This window comes from Rhinopithecus bieti, unplaced genomic scaffold (assembly GCF_001698545.2).
Source record: "Rhinopithecus bieti isolate Rb0 unplaced genomic scaffold, ASM169854v2 scaffold_42532, whole genome shotgun sequence".
Classification (NCBI taxonomy): domain Eukaryota; kingdom Metazoa; phylum Chordata; class Mammalia; order Primates; family Cercopithecidae; genus Rhinopithecus; species Rhinopithecus bieti.
Window position 1 is genome coordinate 916,599 of NW_016818301.1, and position 24,239 is coordinate 940,837.

General features: G+C 57.8%; 2 protein-coding genes across 2 annotated transcripts in view; both read right to left on the minus strand.

Annotated features, from left to right (window-relative positions):
* Window positions 1–11: 11 nt before the first annotated feature.
* On the minus strand, window positions 12–2,017 carry SPEGNB (SPEG neighbor). Its single transcript, XM_017856799.1, has 3 exons — window positions 1,589–2,017; window positions 847–988; window positions 12–657 (listed from the first exon to the last, which is right to left on the minus strand). The coding sequence occupies exons 1-3, from the start codon at window positions 1,968–1,970 to the stop codon at window positions 519–521; spliced, it is 663 nt and encodes a 220-aa protein (XP_017712288.1). The 5' UTR covers window positions 1,971–2,017; the 3' UTR covers window positions 12–518.
* Window positions 2,018–5,059: 3,042 nt separating this feature from the next.
* The window catches only part of SPEG (striated muscle enriched protein kinase), a 59,051-nt gene continuing 39,871 nt past the window's right edge, over window positions 5,060–24,239 (minus strand). The window contains 23 exon segments of the mRNA XM_017856800.1: window positions 5,060–6,099; window positions 6,433–6,582; window positions 6,822–6,897; window positions 7,751–7,974; window positions 8,059–8,298; window positions 8,766–9,369; window positions 9,483–9,650; window positions 9,794–9,916; window positions 10,030–10,197; window positions 10,382–10,498; window positions 13,211–13,342; window positions 13,617–15,591; window positions 15,835–15,903; window positions 16,991–17,033; window positions 17,220–17,372; window positions 17,978–18,004; window positions 18,535–18,713; window positions 18,815–18,892; window positions 19,475–19,532; window positions 20,569–20,769; window positions 20,889–20,985; window positions 21,234–21,402; window positions 21,713–21,825. Coding sequence (XP_017712289.1) covers window positions 5,907–6,099; window positions 6,433–6,582; window positions 6,822–6,897; window positions 7,751–7,974; window positions 8,059–8,298; window positions 8,766–9,369; window positions 9,483–9,650; window positions 9,794–9,916; window positions 10,030–10,197; window positions 10,382–10,498; window positions 13,211–13,342; window positions 13,617–15,591; window positions 15,835–15,903; window positions 16,991–17,033; window positions 17,220–17,372; window positions 17,978–18,004; window positions 18,535–18,713; window positions 18,815–18,892; window positions 19,475–19,532; window positions 20,569–20,769; window positions 20,889–20,985; window positions 21,234–21,402; window positions 21,713–21,825 — 5,357 coding nt within the window. The 3' untranslated portion in view covers window positions 5,060–5,906.

The following is a 24,239-nucleotide window of genomic DNA, read 5'->3' on the forward strand; positions in this document are numbered from 1 at the left end:
ACAGCCTGGAACTTAAAGACTGGGACCAGAGCTGTCGGGGAATGGGCCCCGGGGCAGCAACCGAAGTGAGAAACTGAGTCCCAGAGGAAAACGGGACTAAGGACAGCAGGGGGTGTGGCCAGCCCTGGAAGGGACGGGCCCGGGGGCAAACAGCCACGAGGGGCTGGGGCTGGAGGCGCACAAAAGAGGAGAAGGCGGGGTCCCGGGCCCAGCCCCCGGTCCCGCTGGGAAGTGAGGGCGCCTTGGACGGTGAGGGCAACTGTATCAGGCTGACTGTCTGAAATGCAGCACCGCGCTAGGCGCTCTCCAGACTTCCCTGCGACTCCAACAGGCTGTGACCTTGGCGTGGGGGTCTGGAATACGTGTGGGCGCGGGTGCAGGCGAGAGGGAATGGCGACGTGGAAGAGCAGAACAGACGCGGAGAGTCAGAGAGCAGCTTTATTAAGCAAGCTGGAGGAAGGCTGTGGGTCCCACCAGCCCCAGGCTCGGCGCCAGGGCGGAAGGTCCGGGGGTGTCGTTCAGGCTACGTCTACGCGAGCGAAGCTCTGGTCCATGCCCAGGCTGTTCTCCACGTACACCTCGTACTTGCCGCTGTCCTGGGGTGTGGCCCGGCGAATGGTCAGCGTCGTGGTGGTGCTGCCGATCTCGAAGAACACCCTGCGGAGGGGCGGCGGGGAGGAGGGCGGAGCCGCGGTCAGTACAAGGGCGCACTAGGCCGGGCTCCTTAGCCAACTCTGTTCCTCCCCGCCCAGTCCCCGCCCCCGTCACTCCCGTCAGATTTCTCCGCTCAGTCCCACCCAAGTTCCAGCCCCAGGCCCTGCCCATGCCGCAGGTCCCAGCCCTCGCCTGTCATCCTCCTCAATGTCCTCCCCGTCCTTGGTCCAGCCCACGTCGGGCGCAGGCTCTCCCAGGATCTCCGCAGTCAGCGTCACGGTGGCGCCTTTGCGCGCCTTAGTGTTGTCGGGTCCCTTTTGAATCTTCGCTGGGACTAGCGGAAGGAAAGGGGAGCGAAACCCCGTGAAGGACCTGGAGATGAGGCAGGGCATCACTTCCCCAGCTAATACCTGGCACTAAATACAGATGCATTTAAACTCGCAGCGTGACGTTGAGCAAATCATTAGCCTCTCTGGTTTCATCTCCTTGGCTGTTAAAGGGACTTATCCCTACCTCTCCTCCTTCTCGGGGTCGAATAGAGTATCAAGAGATAAGGCGGGCGAAAACACCTGAATGTTCACACATCTCACGGTGCCTCCGAGACCGCTCCTGGTAGTGGAAATTGCCCAGAGTTGGGAGCCAGAAGACCCGTGTCCAACCCTGGCTCTGCCTCTGGTTTGCTGTGTGACCTTGGGGACCTGGAGCCGCGTGATGGAAGCCCACAGAGGACTGCTTAGCCCGGGTGGGGCTGGATCCCGAGGTAGGGAAGGACGCACTTGGCTGGCGGCGGCGATGCGCCCAGGCTGTGCCCGGCGCTGGGCTGGTGGGGACCCTATAGCTAGGCCCAGAGGTAAACGCGCAGCTGGACCGGGCTGCGGGCTCTGACTGAGTGGTGCTGGTCTGCGCCCTGGCGCTGCGCCCGGGGCGCGCATACCTTCCACGAGGATGCGCGCCGAGTCGGAGCACTGGCCGAAGGGGTTGGTGACATTGATGCTGTACTGGCCTAGGTCTGCCAGCTCGCCGTCGCGCACCACCAGTGCCACCACGTCAGGGTCCTCGAAGACGTAGCGGTACTTGGGCCCGTCACGTAGCTCCTTGCCGTCCTTACTCCAGCGGATGAATGGGTCCGGGAAAGCCGAAATGCGGCAAGTGAGCTTGGCCGCGCTGCCCTCGATCAGCACCACGTCCTTCAGCGGCTCCAGTACCCGCGGCGGCCCCTTCTCGCGCAGCTCCTTCCGGGACCTACCCCCGGGCCGAGTCAGGGTCCAGAGCTCCCAAGACAGGCCCGGCGGCAGCCCTTTCTGAGAGTACACCATCTCCTGCCTGCCCCCTGGGCCCGCCAGACCCCTAAACGTGTGGCTTGGTAGGGAAGAGGACTGCTCCTGAACTGCTGCCCTGATAGGATGATGCATTCCTGCCGGCCACTCCTCCACATCTCAGTAAAGACCCTCGCCTAAAACCAGTCATTCTAGAGGCTGCTGAAGCCGCTCAGCCCTTTCCCAACCCCCATTCAAGAATGCGCTCTCTGCAGCTCCCTTCCTCCACAGAACTCCAGCGTTCCCTCTTACCTGTGGCCTCGGTAAGAGGCCTGGATGCGAATAGCCGCACTCTGGACCTGCGGGTCATTGATGTCCAGGGTACATCCAGGAGGTGGGGCCGCAGCCACTGGCTTTTTGGCAGGAGCTGCTTTAGACATCTGGAGAGTGGGCGACAAATATGGGGGTCCAGGTTGAGACAGAGGGTCCCACCTTTAGCCCTTTCCCTCCATGGTCGGAACATTCAGGGGGGTGGAGGAATGAGAGTGTCTGCGGCTTCTCTGAGGATAGGACTTACCGTGGAGGGGTTGACCTAGGGACTTGAGTCGCCTGGCTGGATTGCAGGCAGCACAGAGCCCTTCTGGATGGCACAGTAGGGGTGCAGGCAGGTGCTCAGCCCTGGGCCCGGTTTTATACATCGCTCCCCTCCTTGCCTTGTTTGGCGTGGTTGCCCCAAGCCCCCCGGGACCCCATCCCCCTCCCTCTGACCCAAGCAAGCTCTTTATTTAGCCTGCGGATGCCTGGGATGCTGGCTCAGCCTCTGGGCTAGGCCCGTGGGGGGAAACCCGAGTGGCTCTGGGGTGCACCTCGCGTCAGCACCTGGACAACTGGACAGCTGGATGCTGCCCTGTCCCCTCCCAGGGCAGGGGGTATCCATCCCACTCCTAGTAGGACCAGATTCAGCCCCTAGCTGACAAGAGATCCAGCTTCCTACTGGGGCAGTTTTTCACTCAGGTTGGGCTCTGGATAGTCAGACAACACACCCTGTTGGTAAGGGGTTTCAGTGTTTCGGGGGTGTCCCTGAATAAAGCCAGAGTAGCGACGGGCTTGGGCCTCAGGGCCCCTACAGCTAATGGCAACAGGGCCACGTGGCTGTCAAGACCAATCCAGAAGCTCCTTGCTCTTACCCTGCTCCCAACCCCAGGAGTCCAGGGTTGTCACTTCCACACTGTGCCCCCTGGTGGTAAACTGAGATAAACCGGGAGGGGACGGGAAAGATTTTTGAGAATAGCAGCCCCTCCATGCCATCCCTATCCCCATTCACTCCCCTCGATGTCACATGGTAGGGGCTGTTTAGACTGCACTGTCCTTGGAGATTAGCACCACTACTGGCCCCAACCCTAGGTCTGCCCAAGTCCTTTTTGGGGGCATAAATTGGTGCATCGGGGCATCAGACCACCTGGGGTAAAGGGGTTCAGTGAACCCCTCTGGGGCTTGCCTGGAGGCCAGTCTGCCCAGGCTGGGCACCTGGCAGAAGCATTGCTTCCATTCATTGGAACTACCCGCCCTAGTGTGGGGGCACTGTCACCTTTTGATCAGAGCAATTTTGACATAGCTCTGCTGACATAAATTACCTTTGCTCCTCCGGGTTTGGAACAAGCAGTTCACATGCCATTTCCAATGGAGATGGGAAGGGAGCTCAAGATCAGAGGGGGGGACGGGAGAGGAATTTTACCATTTATCAAGATACGAGTTCAGGCACCTCATTTTTATACAAAACACTTGCAGTGTGTAGGGGATTGGAGATTCTCACAGGCAAACTGTATATCTTCATCGCTAAAATAACAGGTAGGCAAGGCGTTGTTCTGGTCCCTTCCAGCTGGCTTTAACATCCTTTATTTTATGATGATGAGGCTTGCCTCTTCCCTGGGGTCCTGAGAAGCTAGAGAGGCTGGGCTGGGCTGAGCAAAAGGGTTGTCTGAGCTGTAGTCAAGGGGCCCTCAACCTCCATCAGCAACACAGCGACGTCAACTCTCTCTACCCTGGTCAGAGGCTTTGTTCCTTTTACTTTGCCAAGGGCAGAATTTTGAAGGTGGGGATGAGGGGAGCATTTCCTCTGGAGACAAGGAGATCTGGGTCCCCGCCAACCCCCCAACCCCACATCCCCAACCTCAGCGCAGGGCAGCTCAGTCCTAGATCCCAGTGACCATTCTATAGCATTGCAGGGTTGTGGCTAGAATCGAGGTGCTTTAGCACCCAGCAGACCTCCTAACTTGCCATGCGGACAAGAAGGTCCAGGCTAGTGTGTCCCTTAGTCCTAGGAAAATGCTGGACACAGCAGACCAGAGCACTCCCAGCTGGTGCTCTCCATGTGCTCTGATTTGTGCTGTGACATGGAGGGTGAGGGGCGTGGGCCTATCCTAGTGTTTCATTTTGAGATGGAGTCTTGCTCTATCGCCCAGGCTGGAGTGCAGTTGTTGGCTCATTGCAACCTCCACCTCCCAGGTTCAAGCAGTTCTCCTGCCTCAGCCTCCTGAGTAGTTGGGATTATATGCATGCACCACCACGCCTGACTAATTTTTGTATTTTTAGTAGAGATGGGGTTTCACCATGTTGGCCAGGCTGGTCTTGAACTCCTGACCTCAGGTGATCCAGCCACCTTAACCTCCTTGTCCTGGTTTCTTCTGCAGCTCCTCACACTACCTACTCTTGCCAACCATCAGCATGAAACCCACTCTGCTCCAGGGGTCAGGACCAGAACTCCTGCCTGTCTTCTGAGCAGAGTGAATGAGGCTGAGCCAGGATTGGGATGAGGGCTGGCCTATTTCAGAGCCCAGCATCCCCCACATTGTGATGAGGGAACATGTGACAAGAGGTGGGGGCTACCAGAGCCTGGTTGTAGGGGTTCAGTGGATCTGCCAGCATTCCAGAAACTGCAAGGGGAGAAGTAGACCACAGTCTCCCCTGCCTCCAGGAATAAGGAGAGGTGAGGGTCAGAGGAGGGGATTGGAAGGACCCAAAGTGCTAGCTGGTATATTCTGGAATGTGTGTGTTGGGGAATGCCCAGAGAGGGCTAAATGCCCCTGTCCCGGACTCACCCCTTCCCAGCAATCTTCCCCTCCAGCCATACCTCCCAACAGACACACAGGTTATGCTGCTTGCCATTTTTATTTCCTTGTGACAGACAGACAGACAGCTGGATGGCTGGGAGGGATGGTCAGGACAACATGGGCAGTAGGGATCGGATGAAAGGGGAAACTTCATAAAAGTCAATAAATAAATAAATATGAATGGGAAGAAGGCCAAAGGCCATGGAGGGGTGGTGGGGACATCCTTGGGCCAGCAGAGGGTGCCCGGGGCTGCATCCACTGGACAGGAGGACAGAGCGAGCTGAGTGACTGCTGGCCTCCAGCTCTCCATGTTTCTCCTCTAAGGGATGCTGACAGCTGGCCCACCCCACCTCCACCTGAGTCCTCTCTTCTCCCTCCACCGCCTCGCTGCCTTCTCTCATGTCCCAGCCCTGGGCCCTTGCCACTGTATCTGTGTCCTGGCCCTGCTTTGCCACACTGACTCCCAGCCTACTGCCCTGACACCCTGGGTTCCTTCCTCTTCCTCCTCTCCAGCCATGCCCATCTTCCTTGGTTCTCCCTGAGATGCACTGACCCCCAACCCAGAACCTTCCTAGAGCCTCCTCCTTCCTGTCCCTCGACTTCTTTTCCTCTCCACTTTCCCATTCCCCTCTTGTCCCTCTGCCTGTTCCCACCCTGCCCAGCCTGGCCAACTGGTCTCCCACTCTGGCTTTGGCCTGGGGTGGCATCAGGTCGAGGCCCTGGGGTCTCTGTCCTTGCAGGTCTATGAGGTAAGAGCCCGGCCAGATGCTGCTGCTGGTGGTAACCGAAGCCCCAGGCCCGCCTGGCTCAGCGTGGGCCCTGGAATGTCCCGTGGCATTGGTGGGAACCCCAGTTGAAGCCCGAGGCCTGGCTGTGGTCCGTGCCTCTAGGGGCCGCCAGGGTAGGAGCGCAGCAGCACCTTGTGGCGGGTGGCGGCCTCAGCCCGGCGCCGCCTCTGCTCGCCCAAGAACTCCTTGAGCCGGTTGGTGGTGAAGGTGAGGGTCTGGCGGCGCAGTTTCATCAGGTAGGCGTCCTGCAACCATGGGTGGGCCAGGCAGTCCTGCAGGGAGGGCCGGCTCCTGCCAGGCAGAGCCAGGGATAATGAGCCTGGAAGGATGGCTCTGGGAGCTGCCAGGGCTCTGTCCTCCTGCAGACCCATGTCCCAATCCTGGATCCACCCCTACATGTGTGATCTTGGGCAGCTCAAGAGCTCAGTTCCCCAATCTCTGGAATGGGGACAGTGATTCTGCCTCGCATGGGGTTGCCTCAGGCTTTAAATGGTGAGTAGTATGACCATTTAGTAGAAGCAGCAGACTTCTTCCTAAGAGCAGGGGAGGAGCTGGGGAATCTCTGGCACAGGCCCAGCCAGGGGCAGGTGACACTGGGGGATGGCAGGTGTGGGGCTCACTCACCAGGGATGTACTGAGAGGACCTTTCGCAAGAAGAGGGTGGCGCTCTGGGATGTGTTGGGGTATAGCTGGAAGGCATCAAAGCGGCCCCCCACAATCCGAGCCTCCGTTTCCTGGGGGTCTGGCTCATAGAACGGGGAGCGTCCACTGAGCCTGTTGGGGAAGATAGCTTGACTGACATAGGCAGACTGGAGGCCAATACCCAGGCCGGGAAGGACATTAGTGTCGGGCGCACAGTGCTCAGGACCATGCTACTCCGTACCTGAGTGTGAGTGTGCGGTGTGATGTGTGTACAGGGGAGATGGGACATAGCGGAGAGGGTGTTGGTAGAAGGTGAGTCCGGGAGCTCACTGTGTGGGCAGAGAGGGCTGTGGCGGGTAGGGGACACTCACATAATGTAAGTGAGCACACCCGCTCCCCAGATGTCCGTGGCAGAGCCGATGGGTCCTCCCTTCACCATCTCCGGAGCTGACAGGAGACAGAGGCCAAGCTGACCCAGCTTCCTGGTGGCAGGGAAGTGGGGGCGGGGGAGGTCCCTGGGTGCTTGAGCAGCAGGACAATGCCCAGGTCACCAGACCATGGGAATGACCAAAGTGGCAGGCCCTGAAGGCCAGTAGGCGGGACAGAGGTGGTGGCATACTCCAAGAGACATATGGGACACCTGAGGAATTAGCCCGGGCACAAAATGGAGGGGGTCCCCAGAACTCCAGAGGGGCTGAGAAACAGGGTGACAAGCTCCCTTGGATCAGCTCCAAGGTATGGCTTCCATTCACAAAGAGTGTGGCTGACACCAAGATTAAAAGCCTTTAAAATCAGCCTGGCTGGTTCTAATCCCAGACCTGCCCTTTCTAGCTATGGCACCCTGGGCGATTTACTAAACCTGCCTGGCTCTCCATAGCCTCATCTGTAAAGTGTGGCCTGTAGAACCACACTAAGGAAGAGAGATCATGAACGTCAAGCATTTAGCAGGTTGCTCAATGGTAGCTGGTTCTCCTTATTTAAATAAAATAATAATTGATTCTCCTGTCTTTTTGGCTTTAGCAAATCCCACCTCTAGCATTTATAATTGTCTGATTGCACAAATCCTTAACATCAGATGTACACCTCAGTTTCCTTATCTGTAAAAGGGGGCTAATATTGTGCCACACTCCACGATTATTGTAAAGATCAATTGGAAGAAAAATCCACATACTTCATTCATTGCTTGCATACAGTAATCACTCAATAAGTGGCACATATGTAAGTGAAGTGGGGTGAGCCCTGGCTGCTGCCTCTCTGGCAGTGCCCTGTCCCCACCCTGGCTGGCAGCTGGTCCCCTCACCCATGAACTCCAGCGTGCCCGTGCGGTGGCCAAGGGGCTGAAGGGCCTGGGGGTTGTAGGGCTGGGCACTGCCAAAGTCCACGATCTTGAGGGCGTTGTCAGGGGCCAACAGCAGGTTGTCTGGCTTGATATCTAGGTGGAGCACATGGCGGCTGTGGAGGTAGTCCAGGCCTTGTAGCAGCTGCACCACATAAGTGGCCACGTCGTCCTCGGAATACCGGAACCTGGGAGAGCAGGGGTGCAGCGGATGACATCTGGCCCAGCCTCCCCTACCTCTTCCTCCCTACTCCCCCAGAATGCCCAGCTACCTGTCACTGAGCCCACAGAGGAGCTCTCGGTTGCCGCAGCTCTCAGCAATGAGCACGAGGTACCGAGGGGTGATGTAGGCCTCATGCAGGGACATGATCCGCTCGTGGTGCAGGGTCCGCAGCACCTCGTACTCCTGCAGGACCCGCCGCTTGCCCTCGGCAGCATAGGGCACGATCTTGGCCACGAACGTTCGCCCCGTGGCGTTCTCCCGGCACGCTCGCACAACACCAAAGCGGCCCCTGTGTGTCGGGGGGAGGGTTACCACAGGCTCAGAGGACAGGAGGGGAACACTTCCACAGTGAAGGCTAACGGAGGAGAGCAGGGACCCCTAGGGGCAAGAATGCAGCAGTTCCAGTGTGAGCTCCAGAGTTCAATCCTAGAAACCAGGCTTCGAGTCCCAGCTTTGCCACTCACTGGCTCTGTACCTTAGGTAAATCCCAGAGCTTCTCTAACCTCAGTTTTGCCACCTGTGAAATGGGTGATGCTAACAGCGCAGTGTCTCTCAGAGTTGTGAAGATTTGATGAGATCACATGGCTAAAGCCCGCAGTGTAGTCTGGCACATTTAAACTCAATGATTCTAATAACCCAGGTCTCAGCACCTCCCCTCACCCCAGCCAGTACCGTCTGGTCTTCTCTCCGAAGCCATGCGCTCCAGACATTTGACCCACTCCCCTATGTCCTCTTCCCTTCCCCAGCCCTGCTTGCCTGGCTTTCTCCTCCAGGAAAGTGTAGGGTTTCTGAGGGGGGCCCTGTCGAAGAGTGGTACCCTCAGGCCTAGGAGAGCTTCGGGGACTGCTCCCAGGGGAGCTGACCACCTCCTTGGCTGGGCTGAGACTCTGCACAGTCACCTTGGTAGGCTCAGGAGGGGGCTCAGGGGCTGGGGGCTCAGGGGCTGGTGGTGCAGACACGAAGGAAGTCACCACATACACAGGAGTAGAGGAAGACGCTGGTTTAACCCCTTGAGGAGTAGAGGCTGGGGTCGGGGTCCCAGTGTCAAGGACGAAAGACTTGGGCTCACTTGGGGTGACCTGGGTACTGAGTGGGGTGGGCTCTGCTTGCCGGGCAGCCTGCAGGCCCCTGTGTCTTCGTGGAGGGGTCTGGGGTGGCGGACCCACAGCCTTGAGCGAGGACAAGGCCTGGCTAGGGGCTGTGGGGGGAGATGAGGGGCTGACAGTGACTGATGGGGGGGTGGGGGCAGCAGGAGCTGGGGGTAGGGGCAGTGAGGTAGGAGAGTCAGGAGGCAGGGCCCTGGCTGGCCCTGAGGTGACAGGGGCCTCTTGGTGGGCAGCAGATGGCACAGCTGAAGAATCTAAGAGACAAAGAAAATCATCACTACGGTGCCTTGCAGCAAGGCCATGGTGCTCCACAAGAACCCTATGCTCAGGGCCCCCTTCTTCCCCCACCCCACACCTTTGCACTGACCTTGAGCGCCCCTGACAAAGACCTTCTCAGAAGGGTTGCTGAAGGGCCCCTGCCCAGCACGGTTGGCACAGGCCACACGGAACCTCACAGTCATGCCAACTGGCAGGTGGCTCACGTTGTAGTAACAGTCGGGGATGCCTGAGCTCACAGGGTGCCACACAGACTCCCCTATAGGCAGTATGGGGGAGGGGCTGAGGTCACAGAAGGGGTGGCCCCAGCTCCCACAGTGCTACCTGTGGAGCCCGGGAGGGCACTGGCCTTCCCAGACTCCCCCTGCCGTTCCCCCCACCCTCCGGCTTCCCCATCCTCACCATCCACTAGCCGCTCCAGGGTATACGTGCAAGGTGCCCGGCTGTCTCCCGGCTTCCACAGCACCAGCGCCGTGTCCTGGTAGGTCTGGGGCACCTCTGGAGGAGCTAGCTTTCCTGGGACTCCTGGCAAGAGAAAGAAGAGTCCCAGTGAGCCCCTACATCCCAGCTAAGAGCCCCTCAAGCCCTGCCCCGCTATCCCCCTCACTACCCGCCCCGGGGCCCTGCCCCAGGCTCACGGGCCACAGCCACGGTACAGGAGCTGGTGATGCTGCCCAGGACGTTGGTGGCAGAGCACTCATAGAGCCCGGCGTGCCGCTTGCCCACCCGGGGGATGCTGAGCAGCTGCCGCCCATCTTTGCAGGACACGATGATCACTGAGGGCTCTGACCTCAATGACTTCTTGTCTGGAGACAGGGAGAAGCAGGAGGAGCTGGTGAGTGAGCTAGCACTTGTCCAGGCCCCCTCACTCACTCCCCACTCCAACATCCCCGCAACCATGCTCAGCCCCCACCCTGGCCTAGCCCCTCCCATCCCCTGGGCTCAGGGCCACTTGCTGGCCTCCCTCTCTGTGACAGGCAGTTTCCTTACCTTTCATCCAGGAGATGTGCGGTGCAGGGCAGGCTGCTGGCAGGCAAAGCAGGGTGGCTGCCTCCCCCTCCAGCAGCACCTGGTCCTTGAGTTTGATGTGGAAGACTGGGGGGAAGTCTGGAGGAAAAGCAGAGACAGCCATCTGTCTGTGGGGGCCCTGACCCACTTGCCGCTGAGGGAGGGGTGGAGAAGGCCTGCAAACAGCCATCAGGAAGCAGCATGAAACCTTGTCTCTTCCCAGGCAGATGTGGAAAGTGGAACCCCAGGCCATGCCTTCAAGAATTTTCTTTGGGGCGAGCATCACTTTCCCCAGGCCCTCACTGTGCTGGACTGCTTTTTCCTTGCACTGACTATTGATGATGCTACTTATGTCATGGGTTTGTAAATCACTGAGAGCAGGGCCTGGCACTAATTAAGTGATCTATAAGCATTTGTTAAATAAAATAAAAGCAAACAAATATTGAAAAACTATAATGGTTAAGATCCTGCAAGACCCACCCTCTCTGGGGCACAATAGGGCAAGTGAGAAAAGAATTGAGATGAGTTAGTGACCTGAGCTGAGATGGGACCGAATGAGGAATGTTCTTGCAGAACATGCAGTCTCAAAAGAGTTGCAGTCTAGGAAAATGTGGGCAGATCCTGGAAGCGTGTCGGCCTCCAGGCCCCTCTTCCCACCTGCCATCCGGGGACAGGGTCGTAGGTCTCCTATATACTCCTTCAGGTCAATTAAGTGGTAAGAGCTTTTGAAGGGGCAAGAGACAGTATCTGCCTGACCTTGGGCAAGTCATTTACTCTCTCAGAAGCTCCATTTCTAATCTATAAATCAAGGAAAATAATACCGCGCCCACAGGATTCTTGCTGTGACAATTACAAAGGCATGTCAAGTGTCTGCCATACAGTAACTGATTATAAATACTAACTTTTCTTGTTGCTAGCATTATCTCAATAATATGGCCAGCAGAGAAGCATGGAGCAGACCCCCAGAGAAAGGCTGTTTCAGCAAAGCAGAGAAGCTGCCTTCACAGCTAGCTGGTGGCTGTGCACATGGTAGGGCTAGGGATGAGACCAGTTTTCCTTCCTCCAATGTAGCCAGCCTGTGACTCCTTAGTGCCCTGAGGATTTGAGTGCATGATCCCTGGGAATATCCCTTTAGAAGAATCCCAGTTCGGCCATGGGGGTGGTGGGTGAAGGGTGGGGATAGGGGAAGACTTGGGGGTGGATTTTATTCACCTGGGCAGAGAAAGCTGAGGAGCCTTGGGAGCCCCAGCTGCTGCCTGTCTGAAGAATTGTGGGGGACTGGGAGTGGGGATGAGCCAGGCAGGAGAGGAGTACTCAGCAGGAGTGGTGATCAGGATGGCAGTGTGCCCCCTTCCCGCTGTACCCCACTGCTCCCCAAGGAGGGGTCCCACACTGAGGCTCCAACAAGGCAATGTGAACAGTTTCTCAATGGCTGCCTCCAGGCCAAGTGAGGGTACTGGGTAGCAGGGAGAGAGAGAGAGAGGCCACCTCTCTCAGAGGTGAAAGTGACCCAGGCCCAGCCCTGCCAGCCCCGCCAGCCCCACTCCCATTCCCAGGGGCCAGCCCTGGTTGTTAAAGTGGACTAGGACAGCCTTGTTTCTGCAGAGAACAGGGAGCAGATAAGGTAAGGGGACACTGCCTAGGCAGGAAATCAGCCGCATAAGCAAAACTGGGCCGGGAGGGAGGCCCCAGGTGGGAAGGATCAGCTGTCCCCAGGCCTCTCTGCTGGCTGATTGCTTTCTTTCCCCTTCATTCTCCACCCTCCCTTCCCCACGAGCGGCCCTTCCCTCCCTCTTTTTATCTCACTGCAGCCCCCTTTGCCCTGGCCAAGGCTGGACACAATCCCTACAGGCCCAGATGAGGCAAGACTCGACAGCCACTCCATTCTGAGTTTTACCAGGAAATGGGGGAAGAACAGGACTGGTGGCTTGTCAAGATCCTGCACATAGCCTGGCTTCACGGACTCTCTCCTTTCCTGCATGCTGCTCTGGAAAACCCAACCTCCCGAAGCCTTTGCTTGTCATCCTTGAGTAATGCGCCTTTTTCAGGGGGGATGGGGTGACCCCACGTGGGGAATGCCTCCCTGTCTGGAGCTCCAGGACACTCAGGCAGAGAAACAGAAGAGGGCAAAGAGCTAGCAAAGAGCTCCGAAGACTGCTTTTCTGTACAGAAGGGTCAGGGAGGGGCAGTCAGGTGTTCGGAGCTGCAGGGCAATGGAGACTTAGGGGGCACAAGACAGGTCGTGGTCCTCTAGGCTGGAGAGAAAGTGAGTGTCTTTGGGTACACACCCAAGCACACACACATCTAAAGGGGGGACTGTGAGGGCAGGAGAGCCCTGTATCTTGAGCTCCTTGAAAAGTGCAGCCAGTTACAGAAACCTTCCAGGGTCTCCCAGGAGAGAGGAGGCCAGTCCCTGACAGACATAAGTATGGTGTCCTGAAGCCGTTTCCGGGACCTGGCTGCAGAAGGTCACACAGTTCAACTTCAGCTGCTCCACTTACTAGCCCTGCGACTTGTACAGATCCTTAGCATCACTAAGCCCGTTTCCTCACCTGTACAATAGAGACAATGATACTAATATTTTCCAAGCAATGCTGCAGGATTGAATAAGGCAGTGCTTATAAAGTGTTTAATAGAACACTTAGCTTTTCTAATGAATGCCAGCTACTGCTATTGTTATAGTTGTCTGAGCAGACCCCTTCCACTAGGCTCGTCAAGGTGGCCCACCTCTCACCAGCCATGACAGCTCCCTGATATGGGTAGGGAAGAGCAGGAGGGGAGGAGGGTCCTCACCCAGCAGGCCTCTATTACCTGACTCACTGCGCACGTACTGGTGACCCAACTCCTCTTGGACGCTGGCAGAGAGGTTTGGTTGCGATAACCCCTTGTCCTTCCGCTGCCGAGAGAAGCCCCAGCGGAGCCGGCTTCGGCTTTCCCCTGGAGCTGTGAAGACCCAGGCCCGTTAGCACTTGCTCAGTCGGTACCAGCAAGTTCACACCTCTCTGCAGCCCTCAGCCCAGAGAACCAGAAGGAACACCTAGCCCCGCCCTGCCCTGCTGCCACCCCTACTTTCCTCCCCTCCAGCCTTGCCGATTCCACCCTCGGGGCCTCAGCCTGCCCTCGTGGGTGTCCCCAGCCCCTCTGCTCCTCCCACAGCCTCTCTCCAGCGCACCCCACCCTCCTCTGCACCTGCTGCCCTACCCCTGCCCCTCCTTACCTGAGGAGCCCGACGTGGCGCTGGCCTCGGAGCCCAGGGACTCCGCGGAAGGCGTGGTGGCGCCGGCCTGGGCGGCCAACTGATTGTGCGGAAGGCCGAGGCGCCGCAGACTCTCGCCCTCGGACGTGGCCCTGCGAAGCCGCCCGAATAGCGGTGTGCTGCGGCCCGACGCGCCCCCCGAGTCCTCGCTGCTGCCGCTGCGCTGCAACCGGCTCGACAGCCGCTCCAGGGTGGAGCTCAGCCGCCTGCGCATCGCCAGCACCGGGGAGCCCCGCGCCGAGCTCCCGCCCTCCGAGCTCTCTCCGTCCCCGCCGCGGGCCTCCCAGGCCGGGTGGCGCTGCGCGGGAGGGGTCCGCCGCAGCCGCTGGGACAGTGAGAGCGAGAGGCGGCGGACGAGGCCCGGCTCCCCGACTGCCCTGAGGTCCTGCACCGAGCGCGAGCGCTCAGGACGTCGCACCAACTCCAGCGGGGTCCCCGCTGGACTGGGACGGTATATGCCATCCTCCTCCTCGGCCCCGCGGAAGGGGCCGCGCTCCTCCGAGCGGGAGCGGCTCAGCAGCCGCAGCCCCCGCGACAGGGGCGACTCGCGGCTGCGCTTGAACTTAGCCTCGAACACGGCCTCCGACTCCAGGTTTTCGATGCTGCTGCTAAGACTGCTGCCTGGCCTGGGGGGGACCGTGGGAACTCGGGCTTTCTCGGCTAGCACCGGGGGAGTCCCGGCTGAGGGCACGCGCTTCTCAAGGGCTCCCGGAGGTGGGGAGGCCACCCTGGCAAAGACAGCCGCGTGGGGCTTGAGCTGTGAAGGCGACGCGGCAGGGCCCTGCGGAGGGCCCTGGGCGTAGCCTGACAGCTGGAGGGACTGAATGATCTGGGCATAGGGCGTGAGGGGCAGCGCTAGGGTTTGCAGAGCCTCAGGGCGTGGTGCAGGCTTGGAGGCTCGCGCTGGTTCTGGCCTGGGCTCTGGGGCCTTGTCTTGGGCAGGCTGGGGTGCGGGAGGATGCGGAGCATCACTAGGTGTGGTGGCAGAAGGTTCTGCAGACTTAGGGGCACTGGGTTTGGGGACGCTGGGCCGTGCAGGGCTGGATGGCTGGGCCTCACTGAGGGCAGACAGGGAAGGAGACTCCTGTAGCCTACGGGCCCCAAGCCTGGCCACGGGGATCTCGAGGGGCGCCCCCGCTCGGCGGTGCCGGCCCCGGGGCTCTGCCTCACCCTGGGAGAAGCTGCTGCTCTTCTGCAGGCCCCTGTTCTCGAGTGGGGGCTGGTGGTGGGGCGCTGCCTCGCTGGAGGCAGCTCGTGCCATCCGGGGATCCCGGGCACGGCCCCCCAGGCTCTCCAGCAGGGGACCCCTGAGGCCGCTGACCTTGCCATCCTCGGGGCCTCCCCGCAGCAGCCGCTGGCGCAGGGCCTGCAGCCTCTGGGCATACTCGCCCTCACCCAGGCCTCCCCGGGCCAGGCGGGTGGCTCCCGGGCTGGGGCTCCGGCGCTGCGGCAGTTCCACAGACGCCGCCTTCTGCAGGCCCCGGCCCGGCTCCCGCGGCCCGGCCCGGGGCAGGGCGCTCTCGGCGGAGCTGCCCCTACGGAGTTCTCCCCGCCTGGGGCTAGCCCCAGCTGCAGGCTCCTGGCCTAGGGAGGGGAGGGCCTCGGGGCTGGGAGCCTCCTGGTCCTGAGAGGGAGCCCTTCCCTGCTCCTGCCAGTCCATGGGGGTGGCAGCCCCCGTCTCTGGGGTCCCCAGGGCCTCATCCTCAGTGGGAATATCGGTGAGGGACACCCGGGAGCCTGAGAACTCGGGCTGCAGTGGGCGGGGCACTGAGGGCAGCTCTTCCAGCTCTTCCTCTTCAGAATCGGAGGAGGATGAGAGCCCCCCACTGGGGGGTGGCCTTCTGGGCATGGTCACCCACACCCGCTCTGTGGGGGCCCGCAGCAGCTCCGGGATGGGGCGCAACACCAGGTGGCATTTGTAGCTGATCTGGGAGCGCTGGAGACAGGGTACTGGAGTCAGACCTGAGGGACCCCTGGGGCAGGATTGTCCCCCCCAGCCCCACCTCAGCCCTGGGGAAGAGGCCTGAGCATGCAGAGGGTCAGGGAACAGGCAGGAAGCTGGGCATGGAGCCAGTGAAAGCGAGAAGACAGGAGCAGGAGATGAAGACCCGGGAGGGGGAAGGCGGTGCTAGAGAGAAGGAGAAGGTGGAAAGCATAGAGGCTGGCCTGCCACACTCACCTGCCACCTCCTCCGGGAGAGGAATAGCTTCAGGTGATCCGTGCTCATCTCTGCGCCCTTTGCCTGAGTCTGCAAACCCAGGAAAGAGGGCTTGAGGGAAAGCTGTCAACCTAGACCCTCCAGGTTTGGCAACAGAGAGACAAAGTCCACGGGGTGGGGTGGCAGGAGAGAGTGGATCAAGCAGCACTGAGTCTGGGCTCCTGGGGGTCCCCTTCCCCTTGGGTCTGTCAGGACAATGCCTACAGCCAGGGTGTCCTTAGGGACAAATCCCCTAAAGCCCCCAAGGGAGAGGCAGAAAACTGGTGGCTCCCAGAGGTAGGCTTCTGAGCTTCCACCAGGGCTCATGGCCCTGTCCTGGTAAATCAGCTGCCCTGGGAGGCCTGTGCTCTTAGGCCCCTTACCTAAGCCCTGGCTCCCCAGCTCCTCTCTGTCTCCATGTAGGGCCAACACCCCAGACATCTGGAGCCTTGGTGGTCCAGACCAAGACGGATGCTTCCCTCGGCTACCCACCCAGGCTCTCTCTTCCGGAGCTCATTTCAGGTCTGAGAAAGGAGGCTCTTAATTCAACTCCTGACACCAGAATGACCTCAGCCTTCAAGTGACCTGGCACAACCCTCCGTGAACAGTTTATTCAGGCGCTCTTTCCAGACTCATTTGCTGAACCCCCACTCCCAAATCCCCAAGACCCCATCAATGCCTGGCACTGTGCCCTGAGGCACTGGGGTTTGAAGATGAACCAAGAACCTGCCCACATGAAGCTCATAACTGAGGGGCTGAGCCTGCCTGGTCACCCCCAACACTAGTGTGTGGGACGAGTGCAGGACAGAGATGGAAAGGCAGAAGTCAGGAAGACCAGGGTCTGGTCTCAAGCATGGGGGAGAATTCCACTGAGGATGTCCAGGATGGAGAAGTCCAGATGCATGCCCTGCAGTCCAGGATACCCCCAACTCCATCCCTGATTTGAGCCTGTTTCCTTGTCAACAAAATGGGACTAATAATGTCTTCCTTTGCAAAGCTATTGTGAGGCTAATAGGTCGTATGTATATTCAATGCCTAACGTGGTTACTGTACATAGTAGGTACTCAATAAATAGAACTGTTAGTAACATTCTCTCTCCCTCCATCTTTTGTGCCACCACTTTGCAGACCAGACTCACTTTGAACCAAGGATGTTCTAGGGTCTCCTCTGCGGTAGGTCTCCTGTGAATGAATGAGGATTAAGAAGGGATTTATCATTCAGTCATCCAGTCAGTCAATAACTGTTTGAGCAAACAGGGCTCCTAAGGACTTGGGGGCTTGCATGTTGAGTGGCAGGAGTTTGGGAGGAGCAGGCAGGTGGTATGAGGGTGACCCTGCAGGTGGGGGCTCCCAGGGCCTTGTACTCACAGCTGGTCCTGCACCAGCACTTTGATGAGGAAGCCCCGGGCCTCCCTGCTCAGGCTCAGGAATGTGGTCTCCTCGAAGGCCACGTTGTAGTTTCGGATGTTCATCAATGTTGTCCGGTCATTTTCCCCAACAAATGGGGAGATTCCTGTCAGACTGCAGAGGTGAAGAGGGCTGTCGTGAGGGGCAGGTGGGGACAAAAGGGAATGCCAGTGGAGGCACAGGGCTGGGGACAGGTGGAGGCTCTGGGGTTGTTAGGATGACAGAGGCTGGGCAAATCTGGGTAAGAGGTGAGGCTGCAGACTCTCTTCTGCCCTGTCCCCTCCCCAGCCCCCTGATGGGCAGAGAAGGGGTGCTGCCTTGGGGCCTAGTGGCCTGTGCTTTAGAGGACCTGTTCCATCCATCCTCCAGTGTGGCCTCTCCATGAGTGAAGAGTCTGTGCCAAGGGGATGTGCCCACCCTGAGCTCCACTCCCTTCGAGTCCAAGGTTTAGACACTCAGAGCCAAGGAGTTCCCTGCCTCCATGGCCCTGAGCCTGCGCTGGGCTCTCTCCATCCAGGGTGCCCACCTCTTACGGAGGGATGTGGGGACAAGCAGAGTGTGGGCATGCAGACCAGGGTGTCCACCTTCATGCACATGAGGCTTCTTGCAGTACAAGAAGGAGTGGGGGGTGTGGAAGAGAAGGGAGTGGGCTGTAGCCCTGCAAAGGTCAGGGGTGGACCTGCCAGGAGACTGCTGGGACACTGCAGAGGGGTCCTTACCAGAGGAAGGCAACGACGCCCACAGGCCTGTGAGAAAAGGAGAGTGATGGGTAAGAGGACTGCACCGCTCTGACTGGAAGGGAGCAGTCCTTTGCTACTGCTGACCTGAGTGAGCTGTTACCTCCCTGGGAACACTGCCATGGACAATGGGCACAGGAGTGGCTTCTTCAGGGAGGACCCTGAACCCACAGGTCCAGATATGCCTGGAGAAGTCCAGGGTCATGGCAAGGCTGGCCCAGGAAGCCCAGGGAAGTCTGGGGAACAATGGGACCATGCCTGCCTTACTGGAGGAGGCATGCTGGCTGCTGAGGGCAAGGCCCAGCTTCCAGGGGAGACGAGGAGTCAAGGACTAACAGGGCTGAGGCCTTGAGAGAATGGGGCAGCCCTGACTCATGACGGGCAAGGAGTAACATGGGCAGGAAACCCTGCAAGCAATGCCTCCAGCCCACTGTCAGAAGGAATCCAGGCTCGGTAAATCTCCCTGCCAGTCAGCACATCCCCAGCACAGCCCCAAGGGCAGCTGCCCTGGCCCACCTAGCCCAGCATGCCAGCCTTACCAGATGTCAGTGACTCCAGACACGGGGCTCTGATTGACAATCTCGGGTGCTACAAACTCAGGTGTGCCATACTGGCAGTACTGGGGCTCTCCTGGAGTCAGCTCCTGGGCATTCCCAAAGTCACAGATCCGCACCTGCTCTTCACCCGCGGCACCATCCCACACCAGCAGGTTCTCAGGCTGGAAGACACAAGGCGAGGTGTGGGGGCCAAATGAACAAGGAAGGACAGTCCACCTCCTGGCTCCCACAGGGCCTGTCTGCTCTCCAGTCCCCACCTCACCTTGACGTCGAGGTGCAGCACGTGGCTCTGGTGCAGGTAGTGTATTCCCTCTAGCACCTGCCGCATATAGGCCCGAATCTGTGGAAACAGGGGGCCCAGAGTCTGTGGGGGTAGGGTGGTATGTGTCTGATCACCTCCAGGGCGGCAAGCGGTCAGGCTGTGCCTGTAGAATAGCCTTCAGATGGCTCATGGAAGGGGCTGAAACACAGGTTTGGGGTTGCAAAGATCCAAGGCTACCATGTGCACCGGAGGGTACAGCACAATTACAGGGAGGAGCCATCGCATATTAATAAGTAGAATTGTGCAGTGCACAATATGTACAGCCTGACATGGCAGGACTGCAGCAAGATCAATAAAATCTAGGTGGGGCTCCTTCCAGGAGAAATGTTTGGGGGATGCTTATGTGATGGAGTGGGAAACAACAGTTAGGAACTGGGGTGGGTTTGCTGAGATTTAGAGACAACAGCGCAAGTCCCAAATAGATGGGGGTCTGGTATCATTGGATGGGGACTCTGCTGCCTGCCTAACAGTGCTCTCTGCCTCCACCCCTGGCTTCCTGTGGGCACAGATGGCACACTCAGGACCCATTTTGTTGATTCACAAAGCTCAGGTGGGTGAAGGCCAGTGACCAACCTGGCCCCTACCACCCACTGCCCTCACCTCAGACTCACACACGGTGGGTTTCCTGGCCATTCGCTCCAGCAGCTCCTCTGTGCAGCTACGTCCCAGATCAAGGAGAACAGTGCCCATTGCCAACTTCTCAACCCACCCCAGAGCTCAGGGCAGGTCCCAGCTCAGCATGAGGTCCTCCATTCCCTTACAGAAGACCTGATACTAGTCAGAGACTATCTCTCCCCTCCTCCACATGTACCGCCTCCCCACCTCCTGTCTTCTGAGGGCACAGGTGGGACACCCCTGCTTGAACTCCCACTTTCTATGGGATCTCAGACAAGTCACTTCACCTCTCTGAGCCTAGGTTCCCCCAGGAGTAATACGGGAATGAAATTTCCTCTCCTGCCCACCCTGTAAAGCATTTGTAGGGATCAAATTACAGCAGAATTTCGTTGACTGTGGATGGGACTTCTTGACTCTATTTGAGAATGACCTAGAAGGTCCATGACACGGAATAATTTGTCATTTTGCTGAGGTTTGAATTCAAACAGTGCAGGCAGGAGGCTCATGAGCAGGTTACGGTCACCCTGCTACTGGGGTGATGAGCCGATCACCCAGCATCCTTACCTTAGTGTGCCTTTGCTTAACCACAGCCTTCATGAAAGGGTAAAATCTGTTCCTTATGAAAACAGCCTCCAAATAAAGCCAAGTATTGATCTGAAATGGGGTCACTTCAAATATGCAGATGCATTGTACTGCATTTCATGATGAAAAGCATAGGCCACATGCTAGCTGTGTGACCTTGGGCAAGTTATTTAACCTCTCCATGCCTGTCTCTTCATCTGTAAAACGGGGATAATACAAGTTAATGATAAAATTCTAGGAGATAGGAATATATGAGGATTAAATAGGTTAATATTTGTAAGACTCTTAGAACACTGCCAGGCATACATGAAATGCTATGTAAATTGAAGCTAACAATGGGCTTAAAACTGTTGGTTTTCATAGCAGTCTCCAGATGTATCCCTCCCAATTTTCAATAGGACTACTTTGTAAACTGTAAAACATGTTGCCTATTGGATGTTATAAGGACCAGTCATTTAGGCATGGATCCCCCCAGCCACCAGCCTGTCCCAGGATACAGCTCCGTGACAATGACCAGTCCTCGGCGCCTCTCGAAGGCCTCATGGAAGTAGAGGACACAGTCGTGCTGGAGCCTGGCCAGCAGCCGGGCCTCCCGACGTGCTGATGCCTTTGGCTTGGCCTGGCTGGGGATGAACTTGGCCGCAAACTCCAGGCCGGAGCTACGCTCCACTACACGCCGCAGGTAGGAGAAGGCACCCCTGGTTGACACAGGGAGGGGGTCAGAGATCAGCCATCACTGTGGCCCTCTCCACCCCTCCCAGCCCTCAGACCCAGCAGCTTCTCTCGGCCCCCACTGGCTTCCCTCCTAGCCTCACACCTGCCGATCTCCTGGTGGATGTCATAAAAGTCGCTGAGTCTCCTTCCTCGATGGTCCTCATCCTCCCCGACCCCCTCGACCTCCATAGCTGTCTGAGCTGGGGCAGAGATGTCATGGTGTTAGGTGGGAGGGGAAGAAAGCAAGTAGGCCAGAGACTGGGACAGGTGGACAGAGGAAGGAGACAGAAGAGGTGCAAGAATGTTGGGGGCTCAAGGTGGAGGGCTGGGCTGGGGGTGTGGTGGCTGGGAGTCCAGGGCTGGCTGCTTCCTGGGCAGAGCATGGCGGGGGTGTCACATCAGATTCCAGGAGGTGGACGCTTTACCTTTCTCCGGAACACGTGCCCACCTGAATGCACAGCCAACTCTGCTTTGCAGGAGACCTCGCCCGCCAGGTTCCGGGCGGTGCAGGTGTAGACGCCTCCATCCTGGGCCCCCGTGCTGAGCACCACCAGGGAGCACTCATTCTCCTCATACACGAAGCTCACATGGCTGCTCTCGATCAGCAGCACCTCGTCCTGCAGAGTTGGGTCTCACCTTCAGCCTGGGCCTGGCCTCACCTCTGCCTTGGGGCCAGGAGCCGCTGTTCCAGACCCCGCCCTCATCTACTCTGGGCAGCGCATCTCTTCCCAGTACCCAGAATCAGCTCCTCCCTTATCTTCCACAGAAAGCCCTGCGCCCCTCAGCTAGTCAATTGTCTGCATCCCCTTTCCTCCTCCTAACCACGCCTCCGCCCGGGCTCCGCCCTTCTAAGCCTCCCAGGACCCTCCCACGCCCCCAGGGAGCCCCTCCTCTCCCTCCCAGGATCAGCCATCAGCACACTCTGACCTTGTACCACATGATGTCCGGCAGTGGTTTTCCCTCAACCACCACGGCAAAGCGAGCAGTTTCCCCAGCCCCCACCTCCACGTCCTCCATGATGGACTCAAACCGAGGGGCCTCTGAAACACATGGGGATGGGAGTGGGAAGAGAGGGGGCAGAGGGTCAGCTTTACCCTGCCTCCTCAGCCCCTCCCTAGAGCCCCCATCAGCGACTGGCTCAGGCAGAACGCTAGATCCCCGCCTCCCAGCAAGCCACCGTCCCCCACCCCCCACCAACTGGGACAACAGAGTTCCCCGCCTGGACCAAGCGCCCCCGCCCCCGTAAATCCAAACGTGATGTTCTCCAAATCTCAGGAAACCTGGCACAAGGTGCAGGCTTGCTTTGTTCGACCTTCAGTATTAATTTGGCAGCTTTGAAATTAGGAGATTTTCACACACAAAAGAAATCTGGATTTCCTGCCTCTCTTGAAAAATCAGGACTGGCCATCCTGTGTCGCTCCCGTCACTGCATGAATCCGCGGGCGAGGAGCGGCTCAATGCTGCCCCCTGTGGGTGGCCGCCCTTCTTCACAGGGCCACCCGGGGGCTTCTGACTACCTGAACTTGGTCCCTGCAGGTGGCTCAGCCTGTGACCCTGAATTAAGCTCATGGATGGCATTGCCTCTATCTTGGAGTTTTTCCTCTGAATCTTTGAAAAATGTTTAGAGGAGCTTCTATTAATAGCACCTGGGAGATGGCAAGATGAACAAACAAGTAACCCCCAAATACCAAACCGTCTAGAAATGGACTCTATCTCCCACATGTGGTTGTGATTTCATTCTCCATACATATCACGTGGTCATATGATTTCCTGGTGAAGCAGCTTCTAATTCTCATGATGAAATTAAATACATATTGCAATGTGCTTTGCAAAGGAGACTGTGACTTCCAGGTGTCCTCCGCCAGCCCCCACCCACCACCCCAGCATGTTTGAGCATCTCAGCTTGAGAAGTAGGATGAGTCAGGCACTTGGGAAGGCAAGGTGGCCAGGTGTGGACCCCCACCCTGCACAGGCACACAGACAATGGGGGGAGGCCATCCTGGGGGTGGGGAAGACACTGCAGTGGGGTTGACATGGAGGAAGGGGGCCACCACTCCACTTGCCCTCTCTGGGTGTGGCGGGATGGGGTCTAGTGGAATAGGGGTGTCAGTGCAAGCCCCAGCTCCATCTGAGCCCTGGCTGACTGGGCTCAAATGGGGCTCCATCAGTCACTGTTCCAGCTAGGCTGTGCTGCAGGGCTCTGAGGGCCAGGGGCCCCCCAAACTTCAGGGTTCCTCCTATATGTAGGAAGAAAGGTGAGTCCTGAAGATAAACTGTCAAGGAGTAAAGTGGTGACTGAGTGGAGAGTGCTAGGAACAGGACAGGCAAGGAGGGAGACACTTAAAAGAACACCCAGCCACCCACCATCTTCACAGCAGGGCCGGAAGGGTTCTCTGTCTCTTCGTTACACACCCTATTGCCACTTCTCTTCCACTTCACAGACGCCTCCCCTCCCCTCTAGGAATCCTATCCCCCATGGACTGGGATGTGGTAGGGGCAGTCTGTGAAGGTCAAAGCACCTGCAAGTTTCAAGTGAGCTTCAATGGTTTTTTGAAAGCACCAGAAAATGTCCATTTACCCATGATAAGATTGCCTGTTCTAAGTAAAATGTCACTTTCTTTGCTTTTGGTTGGAATTGTATTTATTCAGCAGGTAACCCTGCTTAGCCTATGTTGATCAAGAGTTCTGAGTGGCAGTTACATATGTCTAGAGTTAATTAACAAATTAGAAAACCAAACAGTTACTACCTAATGCATTAGATAGCAACTAGTTGAGAGACTACATCTTTAAAGGAGAAATTATAAAAAGAATCCTAAGGCCCGGTGCGGTGGCTCACACCTATAATCTCAGCACTTTGGGAACCCGAGGTGGACGGATTACTTGAGGCCAGGAGTTCGAGGCCGGGAGTTCAAAACCCGCCTGGCCAACATAGCAAAACCCCATCTCTACTAAAAATACAAAAATTAGCTGGGTGTGGTTGTGCATGCTTGTAGTCCCAGTTACTTGGCAGCCTGAGGCACAAGAATCACTCGAACCTGGGAGGTGGAGGTTGCAGTAAGCCGAGATGGTGTGGGTGACAGAGTGAGATGACTGTCTCAAAAAAAGAAAAAAGAATTCTTGCTGCAAACATTGGGAGGCTCTGTCAAACACGCTTGTGCCAAAGGGCCACCAGGATCCTCAGGGCTGGCAGTCTGGTGATAAGATGTGTTCACGGGTTTCTTTAAAAACCAACTTGGTCTTCTCATGTTTGTTATATCTGAGATACTATTTCCTATTATGTTTAACACAGGAGCTAGGAGTCAGGCAGCCACACTTGAACCCAGTCCTGTACTTATTAGGTTCTGCGAACTTGGGCCAGTTACTCTTAGCCTCAGCCTCAGTCTCCTCATCTGTCAAATGGAGATAATAACCAATCCCATCTCACAAGGCTGATGTAAACATTAAATGAGGCAAT

Excerpts from the sequence above, each read along its gene's own strand:
- SPEGNB (XM_017856799.1), bottom strand. The coding sequence starts at position 1,970 with ATGGTGTACTCTCAGAAAGGGCTGCCGCCGGGCCTGTCTTGGGAGCTC. Across the intron at positions 989-1,588 it reads GGCGCGCATCCTCGTGGAAG|TCCCAGCGAAGATTCAAAAG; the intron begins GTATGCGCGCCC and ends TCCTTCCGCTAG. Across the intron at positions 658-846 it reads GACATTGAGGAGGATGACAG|GGTGTTCTTCGAGATCGGCA; the intron begins GCGAGGGCTGGG and ends GCCCCTCCGCAG.